At 37.8% G+C, this 13,869-nt stretch overlaps 1 protein-coding gene across 1 annotated transcript in view; it reads right to left on the bottom strand.

The window, feature by feature from the left end:
• The window catches only part of ADGRG6 (adhesion G protein-coupled receptor G6), a 135,424-nt gene that overhangs the window by 30,077 nt on the left and 91,478 nt on the right, over positions 1-13,869 (bottom strand). The window contains exons 10-17 of the mRNA XM_060283524.2: positions 13,465-13,607; positions 10,446-10,557; positions 9,045-9,109; positions 8,241-8,451; positions 6,765-6,936; positions 5,267-5,407; positions 2,889-3,008; positions 1,188-1,233 (exon numbers count right to left, since the gene is read on the bottom strand). Coding sequence (XP_060139507.1) covers positions 1,188-1,233; positions 2,889-3,008; positions 5,267-5,407; positions 6,765-6,936; positions 8,241-8,451; positions 9,045-9,109; positions 10,446-10,557; positions 13,465-13,607 — 1,010 coding nt within the window. The remainder of the gene's footprint in view (positions 1-1,187; positions 1,234-2,888; positions 3,009-5,266; positions 5,408-6,764; positions 6,937-8,240; positions 8,452-9,044; positions 9,110-10,445; positions 10,558-13,464; positions 13,608-13,869) is intronic.

Below are 13,869 nucleotides of genomic sequence, written 5' to 3'. Positions count from 1 at the left end.
ATTTCAACATGTATTTTACTTATTTAAGTATATTTATATAATAGATTATATGTAATATAAATATATATTGAACATAAATATATTAATATATGAATTGATATATAATTTATTTATTTAATATATTTTAAAGTCAACTTCCATAAAAAGAATATCCCTTTTCAAATATGTTATATACTAACAAAGTCTCTAGAGATCAGCACAAGTTTTTACCCCCTTGGTCAATCTATATCTCTGTGAAGACATGAGAACAAAGGAGGTCAGCTTCCTTGGAACATGCTCTTATGTACAAAGCAGTCACGCACAGAGACAACTTACTACAAATGCCTTTAACACATCTTATCTGACTTTTACGGTATGCTATGGAATATGAACAACTCATATATTTGAAGGGTATTTTAAGACTACAAGGTGATATCATTTGTAACTATGTAGCTAGTAAATTAGGATCTTCTCAAAACTGCAACTAGAAACCAAACAACAAGAAAAACTTCCCAGCTAAGACTGGAGTATCAAAAAAAGAGGTTTGGGACACTGGCGCTTGTTTGATTGGGCCACCATAATCCCACTGGGGAACCCCAAGGGAAGGTGACGCTTATAGGGCAGAGGTGGGCGGTTTTGCCACTTCCCTTCCCTTCACAGACATCTCCACACTTCACACCTAGTGATTACCCTTAATTCTGCCTTTCTCTCTTGACTGTCAAATGTCATTCTGGAGGCGGTTCAATTCTTTCAAGTAACATGCATCCATTATAACCAATCCTATAGTTACAATCCCCTAATATGATTCCCCCCATAATCTGTGGTCTGGAAGCTGGATTTGAAATTGCAGGCCTTGTGCACATCAAATACCCTCCTCAGAAGTGTCCTAGAAGAATGTGGTCAAATGTACATTGACATTCATCTAGAAGTAGCAATAAAAACGTAAGCTATAGTTTATAAATAACTGAAATCAGAGGTGGTTTGTTTAAAACAAAAGTCAAGTCTGCCTATTTCTTCTTGCAATGAAGGAAAAGTTACAGAAATTAGCATTCGCTTCCCAAGCTACCTAAACTAAATTTTGCAGCTCAGTTGCCCTCAAACTTACATTGTGACTCACTCTGATTTGGGATGGAATTAAAGAAAACGGGGGTGTCTAACAATGTTGAAAATTCAGTTGTTATTAAGACAGCCAATATTTTAAAACGTACCGTTTTTGTTCAGATCCCAGAAGGCACAGATGGGATGAGGCACAGCCTGTATTAACATAAGAACAAACATGTGAAATTGTGTTTCAAAGAAATAAAAAATCATACAATTTGAACATGGGAAAAGAGTAAAAATGCTAAGGTTTTCACAAAGAAATAGGTCATAATTAGTCACGGCAATATGACCAAAGAACGGCAGGCAGTTTAGGGGTTTGCTCTCACAGACTTCAAATGGAAATCAACTATAACTCCAGAGGAATCAGGTTACCATTTACCTGCTGATTACTAATTATGTCTCATCATAAAGTGTAATTCTCAGCATTTAGCAAGGCTCTTTACACTAAAATTTCACTTCATCTTCAAAACTCTCCTTTATGACTAGGTATGTGCCCAAAAGAACTGAAAGCAGGGACTCAAACAGATATTTGTACAACCATGCTCACAGCAGCATTACTCACAACAGCCAAAAGGTGGAAACAGCCAAAGTACCCATCAATGAATGAATGGGTAAACAAAATGTGTGTGTGTGTGAGTGTGTGTGTGTGTGTGTGTGTGTGTGTGTATGCAATGGAATATTACCCAGGCTTAAAAAGGAAGGAAATTCTGACACATGCTATAATATGGATGGAACTTGAAAATACCAAGTGAAATAAGCCCATCACAAAAGGACAAATACTGTATGATTCCACTTATATGAGATACCAGAGTAGTCAAATTCATGGAGACAGTAGAATGGCAGTTTCCAGGGGTTGCGGGAGGGGCGACGGGAGTTGTTGTTTCATGGGGACATAGTTTCAGTTGGGGAAGATGAATAAGTTCTGGAGATGGGTGTAGTGATGGTTGCAGAACAACGTGAATGTATTTAATTCCACAGAACTATACACTTAAAAATGGTTAAAATAGTAAATTTTATGTTATGTATATTTTACCACAATAAAATTTTTTTTATAGATGAAGGAGCTGAAACAAAGGAGGCCAAAGGGTAGAACAGGGAAGTCTCAGAGGTTTCGTGACAAAGCAGGGCTGATTCTTAGAAGACTTCAGTTCCAAGCCTTAGTCCTTATCAGCCAGCTCACTTCCCGCCTGCCTTCCTGCCTGCCTAATGGTCAAATCATGACTGGGACCCTCTATAAATCAGGGGAAAACTGTGGTTGGGCCATTTAAGACAATAAGAACCCCACATAATTTTATCAAATAAACAGATGACAGCAAGGGTAATGAAGCAAAAAAAAAAAAAAAAAAAAAAGCACAACATTTGCCAAGATTTTAGACAACTGCTAAGCTCCCAAAAAATGTCAACTCTCTTCTGTTTCTCCCATTTCCCTTCTGCTTTCCTAGTTTCAGTATTCTCTGGCTTTAAAAAGACAACCAAAACCTGTAATGACACAACTGTGCATCTACATCTAAGTCAGCTGAAGTAATTATATGTTGTTTCTCAAAAGGTGTGACTCTTTCCTTTACTCTTACTCTCTTTCAGATGACTGAATCCTAGACAAGACTAACTCCCCCCATCCCACCCCTGCCCTGCCGCCACTGTTCACCAGGACATTACGGCACTACCTGACTAGCTGGTCTCGCCTTTGTGGAAAACTGCCCCCTGCAAAAAAAGTACTAGTTACTTCTAATCATGTATTTTAAAAAAGGCCCCACAATTCTATCAAACAGTCTGCCTCTGTTCCATGGCTATTTGTAGCTTTTCCTTACCTGAGTCCTCGTATGTTTGATTTTAATTCGAACAGGATCCTTCAGATCCTGGATAGTAATGTTTCCAATACTGCATGCCATCACATAACTCACTAAGGTGCCTTTCTTGGTTCCTACATCCTTTTAAAGAAGAAAAAATTGTGTATTAGTCAGAAGTACACACTTTTATTTTATTTTGGTGCTCCAAAATAAGCAATCTGTCAGCACTTTTTACACTTAAGATCTTCAGTTATAGAACATCCTGTTTATAAGATCAAATTGCTAGCTTTCCTGAAAGAGCTCTGCTATTTCCCTTAATATAATAAATACATTGAGGGAACAGTATGAACCAATGCTGTAAGGCGATGTTCATAAAACTTCATTCTTCACTGTTGTGGCTGATGCCAGCCACTTAAAATCTGAAACAATGCAAACCCACAAATAATACACACTCATAAAAAGCTATGAAATCATTAGATCATTTCCCTATCCTAAAAAATAAATGAAGTTGTTTTCCTTTAGAGAAGTACCAAGGAAATATGGTGTGAAAAATAAAAATCAATTCATCTTTCATGTCCATGACAACAATCTGAGTGTTTACTAACGTAAACCTAGATGTAATTCTACCGGATTAAAGCCCCATCAGAACTTTTACCATCTCTGGCCGCACACTTGCCGGCATCTGTAGCTTCCACTTCAAAGATAAGGATGTCAGGAAATCAAATCTGTGCTGCAAAATGACTGGGACCAGTAGACTGTTTCTCCAGCAAGACCATCACCACTTTCTCCTTCCCTTTGTGTTTCCTGTTGAGCCTCCTGAATTTCTCTACAACAGCTTATAACTCAGCTGTTTTGAAATAATACAGGATTCCTTAAATGCTACCTAGCTCTCAGAATCCAGAATATAGCTTTTTATTACATTTGTGTGGTCTCTCTCAATAAAGTGGCTACGGCTTGGGGATACCCAGCCTTTCCTTTAAAAATACTCTTATGCTGTTCCCTGTGTGAGGGGAGTACCATAGAACCCTTACATTTTTTTCACTCTGCCATAAATTTACTTTAAAAACCAAACATATGTTTCCTAATAATGTCGCTGATTGGGAGATGCCAAAGGAGAAAGAAATGATCGCGTGAGAAGATGAGACTCAAAATGAAACTGTGACAGATTCTTACAAAGCTAAGACTTCTCCCAACTCCTCTGGCTGGGCTCCACCTCTCCTCTCAATGGCCCCCTCTCCCCCATTCACATCATCTAACACCTACTACATTTTTCGTATTATTATTATTATTATTTTGGCTGCATTGTACAGCATGCAGGATCTTAGTTCCCCAACCAGGGAAACCTCTGCCCCCTGCAGTGGAAGCGCAGAGTCTTAACCACTGGTCGCCAGGGAAGTCCTCTTGCATTATTTTTAAAGGCGACATTGTTATAAGCCTCAGATAACTTTAACAAATGCAGTTTTACGTGTTTGTAGCTATTAAATCCTTCAGAGCAATTGCATGTAATTACATTCTTAATCTGCTCAAAATTTTTATATAGCTTGTTCTTAAAGCATTTGCTGATAACATTTTAAAATTTTTGAGTTAATGACTGTAAATGATTCCATGGTCCTCCTTTTACTTCCCTGTAGCCTCCTTTGCCATTCCTCTAAACATGACGTATGGCACAAGTCTTTAAAAACATTTCTACTGGCTTTGAAACTTGCAGTTCTCTCTTACATAAGTCACACTGTTTGATATACACAGGTATCTTCAGTTTAATAGGTAACTTTTATTGAAAGGGCTCGGTGAAACTGCTCAGAACGGGTTGTACTTTCAAAGGCAACCAGAGGTCACCAGTGTTTGCTGGCAGGGGACTTTCTAGTATCTGGAAATGATGCCAATAAAAATGATAATATGTGCTCAGCACAATGCCACCCTACTCAGGGGATGTGGGAAGGCCAAAGGTCATTTGAAATACTAATGGGAAAACTGATTAAAGCCAAGAATGCTGCTCATTATGTAAACAGTGCTTCCTGCTGAATTAAAAAAAAAAAAACTTTCCTTTGGCACACAATTTCTTTAACGCTGAAGATCTAAATTGCTGGAGAGCGTAAAATACTTAACAAAAGAAATAATAAATAATAACTTCTCCACAAATTCCATTTCTAATTGTATCATGCAAGTCTTAATCTGATTTATTTAAAAACCTTAAATGAACACATCCTATTAATAAGCATATAATTATCTAAAATAAAATATTTAAACAGTTATGTTAAAATTTTTCAGTTTTGAAAATACAGTAGATTAATTTTTCTATACCTCTTGATACATTTTCAAGAAATCTGAACTTTTATCTTTCCTTTTGAGCAATGAAACTCAATTTACGATTGAAAAATAATAATTTAATGAACTCTTACCTGGAAAAGTCCAGTTTTATTGAAGAAAGTAAACTGTGCTCTTTTAACTAATACAGAATCTTCTTCACTCAGGTTCTCAAGCAAGTTTGGAGGCAAAATTACAGAAGCCAGTGGATCCATTTGTCCACTCTCAAAATCCATCTGTCATACACACAGAGTATGTCAGTTGAGTAATCATATTTAAATTGCAGTAATAACTTTACTCCACAGGAGAGTAACTGCCAGCATCAACTTGGCCAGGACCAGGGCTCCCCTTTACCTCCGCCACAGTCACTGCCCTCAAGGCTGAATCCCTTACAGACAAAGGCCTGGATCTCATTCGCATTTTGCAAATGGGGCAAAATGGGATATGCACCGACATTAACTAAACACAAACTGAGAGATCTATAAATCAGTTGCCATTTTCAAGCATAAGAATTAGATTTACACTTAATAGACTTTGAGCTTTTCTCAAAACACACTACCAGAAAAATAACTACCAGGAAAAAGAAAAAAAAAAAAAAGACGAGTTAATTTGTTTGCTGAGAATGAGTATCTTTGCATAGAGGAAGCAGCTGAAGTTTTCTGAACATTCTTGGGTACCATTTTTACTGAACCCACAGATCAGTCCAAAGAATGTTTTCCTGCAAATGGACTTGAAATGAGACGGAGGCTGACCACATTTTCACTCTTAAAATGTGAAATAGAATTACCCAAAAGAGGCTTTGGTCCAAAGTAGAAAAATAAGTTCTTCCTTATATTCAGATTTAAAAAAATATTCTATCTTGGTTTATCTCCACAGTTAAGAAGCGTTAAATGCCACTTATGTGTTCTCCCATGTCAAGGGCGATGCTTCAATCATTTCATTTGCCCACGTGGCTAACACTGTCTAGCACACAGTAGGAACTTGAAAATGATTTGCTGAAGTGTCACTTGAACATGTCAGGGAGGATCTCCATTAATCTGGCCCCAGATTTCGTGTTCAGCCTGCTTATCACTTGCCATTCCTAGCCTCTATACCATTGGTTCTCTAAGTACAATCCTCATACCAGCAGTACCAGCAATATCTGGGAACTTGTTAAAAGTGCAAATTTTGGAGATCCACTCAAGATCTACTAAATTAGAAGCTCTGGGGATGGGATCCAGCAATCTGTTTTGATAAATCCTCCAGGTGATTATAATGTAGTTTGAGAACCACTGGCAAAGAGAATATACCATGCAGCTTCCCACCTTTGTGTCCTTAATAAATGTCTTCTGATTGAACAGCTCCCCATACCCCACTCTCAATAGGGTGGCACTCACTCATAATTTAATGCTTAGTTCCACTATCACCTCCTGTAGAGGGTAAACTGAAAGTATACCTCCTCCCTGCATCCACATGTCTTATGGTTACTACTGCTGTTAACCAAACTTCGGACTAGCCTTCCACCCCTGGAACTAAGATGTCGTTGCAGTAGCAACTAGCAGATGATCAGATTTTAATTCGTCGAATTAATTAAAGAAACCACTGGCTTATTACCTGGAAATATGATTCATTATTGCTTGGAAGACCAATGCTAAAATTTGAAATTTCATTGGTCTCTGGGGACACAGATGATACTCCAAGAGCCAAATTCCGAGTTGTGATATTCACATGCGATGTGCTATGTAGGTCAATCTTGAAGGCCAATTCATCAATTGTTTTTAAAGCTCTAAAGAAATGACAAATAATACCACTGTTAAGTGACACATTTTAGGTACTTGCACACATGTGATATCCTGCAGGACAAAATACAAACCAAATAAAATTGTCCTTAAACTTTTTCATCTTAACATGAATACCCACAACATTCCCCCAAACCACAATAACATCAGTTAAAACACTGAATCGTGGTGATAAATTCATCCTCAAGAGAAATACATGCTTTAAGGAAAAGCAACAATTAAGTCATCCTAAACAAATATTCTGTTTTTCATCTGTTTTAGCCTTTCTTTCCTCATATGAAAAATACCCTTCCTACTTCATAACTGAGTGAGAATCAAAGGAGATAACATGATAAAAGTATTTTTTGAATTGCAAGGCCCTGTAAAAAAAGTTTGTAATTGTTATGTGCATAAGGTAAGTTAGGGAATACATTTTAACAAAGACAAAATTTTCGTCAAAGAAATTTGGTTGAAAGGAAGGAAACAGAAAAAATTAAATATCTTAATACTAACACGCTAACTGATATAGTTGGATACAAACTGAATTGTGTAAAAATAGGTATATTTCACCCTGCCCTAGGCATTTTCATTTCAGAAGTATAACAGTCACAGAGGTGTGGCAGTTTTGTGTCACAGTCTGTAGGATAGTGACCTACAGCGACCAAGTTATGCCTAAAACATGTGAGCTGACTGTTTGCTGTCTCCTTTGCAAGCAAAAAGAAGTGTCATAAATTTATATATATATACTAGTTTATATTTTGATTAACACCAGTTAACATTTTTCAGATGTAAACATTTTTCAGATGTAAAATGAAATACCAATTATGTCTTTTTTTTTTTTTTGCGGTACGTTGGCCTCTCACTGTTGTGGCCTCTCCCGTTGCGGAGCACAGGCTCTGGACGCGCAGGCTCAGCGGCCATGGCTCACAGGCCCAGCCGCTCCGCGGCATGTGGGATCTTCCCAGACTGGGGCACGAACCCGTGTCCCCTGCATCGGCAGGTGGACTCTCAACCACTGCGCCACCAGGGAAGCCCCCAATTATGTCTTTCTGGGACTATTTATATGATCTATCTAGATCGACAATCCCAATCAATTTGTAAATTATTTTCTCAGGAAAAAAAAAAAACCCAAAATCAAAAACAGAACTTTGAAGTTTATTCTGTGAATGATCTTGGGAAATATCAATGGATCGTCTAGAGATTTAAATTATGAAAGCTGGGCACCAAGCATTCAGATCTGTGAGAAATTGTATAACAACATGTGTATCCAATAAATTTTACTCTCCAGAAGAAAACAAACAAACAAACTTACTCAGAAGAAGACTCAAGCAAGTCTCTGTCTGGACTGGTTAAGATATTAGAAAATATATTCATTAAAGTTGAGCCAAGCGTTATATCAATGTTTTCTTCTTTATTTACAATCCTTTTGACCTGTTCTACGATGCTGGTGATATTGGCTGAGTTTAATGTCTGCCCATCACCAGTTAAATTTAAAATCTGATTGGCAACTTCATTTGCTTCACCTAAAAAATGGCAGAAGAACAACATAGAGTTTTACCTGTGTATTATGAGCATTTCCAAGAATCCAAAACATAGTATGGTATTTCACTTCATAGTAAAGTAGTAAATCAGTTTTCCTGTGTGTACCCCTTACCACAATTTTAACAGGACAACAGTATTTCGTTATACTCAGAAACTAATTTCTCTCTTTAGTAAGACACAAATTGTGGTTTTAAGCAACTTAGGTAAATAATTGGAGGGACCAATATTCACAAATGGTTCTAAGAGAGATACCCCCAGAATCACTAAATAAGTATATATTTGCTGCTTAAAAAAATACAGAACTATAAAACATTGATAGAAATTTTAATTTATATATTCTCTTCTCCAAAATTTTATGACTATGTTTAATCTCCTACAGAATGAATAGAACAGAAAGTCAGAATGAGGCAAAACAGTATTTTCTATCTTAAGTGAGTGAAGCAATCATTTGCTTAGCTTTTAATATTATAGTGGTATCACAGAACAGAAGAACATGTTTGAAGAGGATGAAAACCGTGAAGCTCGAGGTCATCTCATTTTGCCTTTGAGAAATGAAGACAAATCTCTCACTTACTTGAGCAATTGGAGATATCAGGAGGACCCCAGTAAGCTAGAGATGTGTTGGCAGGGTCATGGTGACTATAAAACAAACAAACAAAAAAGGTATTGTAAATATTTGGCATAAATGACACTATAGCTGACAAAATTGCTTAATAATAAGCTTTAGAATTTCCCTTAATATCTAGGTAAGTTTCATTTGAAGATAAGACTATAATACATTGACATAAAACTCATATTAAAAGTTCTTATTGGAAAAAAAATCAGGTGCATGCATCAGGGAAAGAAAATACTAGCAACAGCCTATTGTAACCTAGGCTACGTCAGGTTACTAAGGTTAAAAGCAGAGTTGGTAACGTGGATCAAGTACTGCTTTAAGAACTTTCCAGATAAAATCTCATTTTTGATTTCACTTAACTCTGTAAAGCAGATTATAATCCACATTTTAGAGATGAAGAAATAGACTGAGCTAAATCAAGGAATTTTCCAAGGTCTCACAGCCAGGAAGAGGTAGAGCTACAATTCAAATCCATGTCCGCAGGGCTCTGAAGCCCCTTTCTTTCCTCTCCACCACGTGTCAAACCAAGCAGTGGGGGCAAAGTATTTCTATGTGGGCAGTTTCAGTGTATGAATTTCCCTGCAAGAAAACTCTAACTGAAGGAGGGTGGAGGGTGAGGAACTAGGTCTGACTTGTTATTCGGTGAATCCTCTGCAGTCAACCTGTCTGAGGTTTCCGTTCAATATTTAGGAAAAATCCACACCCTAACAGTCTCCACTAGCAGACTGCCCTAACCTGGATCTTGTCTTTATTCTCTTACTGTCTCTTTCCCCTTCCAACAATAACCACTCCAAAAAGTTAAAAAGACTCAGAATGTCAGATGTATGTTATGAGGCTGTGAGTTTGTTCATCCACACATAAGGTGCTTTGCTCTAGAACCACCCTCTGGTTTCCAAATTGCTCTGTCTTTCTTTGGAGAAGCCTAAATTAGCATGTTTCTTGGAGAGAGAAAAAAAAGGCTTTTCTTGGTAACCTACCTGTCTTGTCTTTACCTCACATGGATTTCACATACACAACAGAGATTCCCGCCCTTCTTTCCAATTAATATACCCTGCACGGGAACTACGGTGCAACACCTGTAACCCTGGGAAGGTAGGTTACATGGAATTTGCTGGCAAGAGTCAGGGACTTCCCAGGTGGCACAGTGGATAAGACTCCGCACTCCCAATGCATGAGGCCCAGTTTCGATCCCTGATCAGGGAACTAGATCCCACATGCATGCTGCAACTAAGAGTTCGCATGCCGCAATTAAGGAGCCTGCCTGCCGCAACTAAGGAGCCCACCTGCTGCAACTAAGACAAGGCACAACCAAATAAATAAATAAACTAAATAAATATTTAAAAAAAAAGAAAGTATTACCATGTCCGTGAAGCATAGAAGCCCGGCTTCCCTGGACAGGGAGCATTGTATACAGAAGGTTGGATGGCTGGCCATTTATAGCCTTTGGGGTCCTCATCATCATGACATATACCTATGTGAAAATACAAGAAATACTAACCTATTTTTTGAAATTAGAGGTACAAGATGAGAACAAGACAACAATGTTGGTAATTAGGTATTTATTCCATGCAATACTAAAATACTAGGTTTTTATGTTCAGAATTTGTAAAAGTTTAGAAGTTATGAAAAATAAAATTTAACTACATTACATATTATAAATTACATGTTACAAAACTATCAAATAAAAAAACACACTTATGCAAGTATAAACATGAAACTTATAATATCATTCTAATGTAAATCATTAGTAGATAAAATTAGTAAAAGAGGTTTATTAAAAAAAAACACACTACATAAAATGAAAACCGTCCTGAAAAATTCAAAATGTAATTTAATCTTTTTCAAAGGGGAAAGCCTATAAAACAGTGCCGCAATAGTGCTGTCACTGAGTTGCCAGCATATTTTATGGAAACATTTTCTAGCTGCTCTGAAAGCATATTTCACCTGGAAGTTTGCTGGGGGAATGACAAGAAGACACCTGTAGGCCACACATTGTACACACATGCCTTCATCTTCAAATCATCCCACCTGTTGTTTGAAAACTCTCCAGGAGAGTTTTATGACATAAATCACTCAGATTTTACACTTAAAAAATATCAAAATAAAAGCACTATATCAACAGCAACAACAAAATCTCGTATTTCAGTACTGAAAAATAGTAAGTTACACTAAGACTACTGGGAACCAGTATTGTAGTCACCAACTGAACATTTAAATAACTTTCCCATTTATATTCTGAGTTTTTTTTCCAATTGGTGGAAATTTTTCTTCATAGACCCACTTGCAGAAGAACAATAAAGTATAGGATTTAAATTAAGTGGTATAAATTACTTGTCTAAGTAATTCCTCAGCCTCTGAGGACAGAGATAAGGTTGGTCCTCATGAGGCTCCTTTGCCACGTACAAATTACCATTCATCGAGCTCCTTCTCTGTGGAGACCCTTATGTGTGAAACAGCAGCGTTTGGACTCTGCTCATCCCCAAGAAGCTCTGTTTATTAAATAAGCAAGCATTTTCCCACAGAGGCTCAGAAACTGCTGTTGTTGATGACGATAATGATGATTTGCATTCTTTAACCTCAACGAGTCCCTTATACATCCATCCCTCAGTATTCTCGAGGGACTGGTTCCAAGAAACACCCCCCTCAACACACACACACACACACACACACACAAGATAACAAAATCCGAGGAAGCTCATGTCCCTTGTGTAAAATGGTGTAATATTTGCAATAACCTATGTACATCCTCCTGTATACTTTAAATCATCACTAGATATAATAACAAATACTGTGTAAAAGCTATGTAAATAGTTTTAAATATAATGTATATTTCAAGTTTTGATTTCTGGAACTTTCTGAATTTTTTCCCCCAAATATTTATTTTTTTTGTGTGTGTGGTACTCAGGCCTCTCACTGTTGTGGTCTCTCCCGTTGCAAAGCACAGGCTCCGGACGCGCAGGCTCAGCGGCCATGGCTCACGGGCCTAACTGCTCCATGGCATGTGGGATCTTCCCGGACCAGGGCACGAACCCGTGTCCCCTGCATCGGCAGGCGGACTCTCAACCACTGCACCACCAGGGAAGCCCCCCACCCCCAAATATTTTTGATCCAAGGTTGGTTGAATCTACAGATGCAGAACCCGTGGAAATGGGGGGCTGACTGTAACTGTGTATGTTGACAAATTAGAGATGGGTGGTTTCTCACAGAAGCAAAGATGCCTGCTTCTTTATTACATTGTGATTCTGGCCTCAGCCATAATCCTGCTCTTAGAGGCTGAGGAATAGCTGCTTCCCCCACTTCAACCTCCTGCATGTGTGTATAAGGAAATGTGTCAAAGTTTCCCTTTCTTTTGAGCTCTACTAATATACCTAATCAACTGTCATCATAACATTAGAATGATAACGTTATTTTTTGTTATCCATATTTTGATCATTTACTTTTCTAAAATATGCCCATCAAGCCTCATTTGTTTATTTATTCAGGTATTTAAGGGTTGGGGGATACGCTGGTTGCTGGGGGGAGGTAGGAAGTGAGGGTGTTAGAAAAATAAGATGTGTTCTCAAGCCAGGAGAAATTCCTGTTTAAAGAAAATGTATGAAGCTGTGGACACCTTGAAGTGGAGTCTCCAAGACAGTGATATCTATTCGTACATGATGATGTCAGAAAAGGCTTCATAGAAGAGGTGACTTTGGACTGTCCTTAATACTATATAGTTGATCATCAGGTGGGCAGTGAGAGGAGAGGAGAGAAGTGTGGGCAAAGACAGAGAAAAGAGCACTGCACGTTTGGGGAGGTGCTCGAAGCACCACACCTGTGGCTGGAGTTTAGGATGTGAATGGCATCCAGGTGAGAACTGAATCTAGGTCCAGGATAACTCCCAGATTTCTGGCCTATTCCAGCAAAGACGGTGGTATCTTTAATGGAGACGGAGAACATAAGAGAAGAGGATGTTTTATAACACGAAATAGTCTTTTATAAGATTTACCTCATTAGAGATCCCAAATGCACACACACACACACACACACACACACACACACACACACACACACTCTTTATTCCTAAAGTTGAAGCCAATTCTGCTCAAGGTTATCTTGGCATTTTGCTCATATTCTTAGTATTTTCATAATAGGTTCCTAAAATAGGGTATAAACTGCCTCTTTCATTCCCTTGGATTCACAGGTATCAAGGTACTACCTTTTATGCTAACCTTGTCACCCATTTGTTAACAATGTCACCAATAGGATGAATTTCATCATCAGAAAAAAATAGCTTTAAATAAGCAAACACACAAAGGAAGAATATTTTTGTTGTTGTTTCAATTAAACCTGGATAGTAGTCACATAAAACACATATTATAAAAATATTAAAGGCACTCACCCAGTCGCCTCACGTTCACTCTGTGTAGCCTCAAGCCCTCATCCAGGGACTCATTATTTCTTAAGAGCTTCTGCTGAATGGTTCTTCCTTCTAAATCAGGATTGTTGGTAGCATTGTAAACTAGAAGGGCCAAAATCACCAACCTAGGAAAACAATTCCGATAGGATTGTTGGTGGTGCTATTGACCAGTTGGTTGTTTTTTGGGTGGAAAAATAGAACATTTGGATATGGTAGTAAGAGGGTGACCATAAAGTGCTGAGACTGAAAAAATATGCCAAGGCACTCAAAGACTTCTGCCACTGCACAAATTATAATGTCAAAAAAATCTCAATATGAATAGATTGTACAAGATACTGCCTGTATCGTCTACCATGTCATCCCATTTCTTTTGAGAAATATTTTAAG

Source organism: Globicephala melas, chromosome 14 (assembly GCF_963455315.2).
Source record: "Globicephala melas chromosome 14, mGloMel1.2, whole genome shotgun sequence".
Lineage (NCBI taxonomy): Eukaryota > Metazoa > Chordata > Mammalia > Artiodactyla > Delphinidae > Globicephala > Globicephala melas.
Note: the sequence above shows the minus strand (reverse complement) of the source record. Positions and strands in the feature narration are given on the sequence as shown.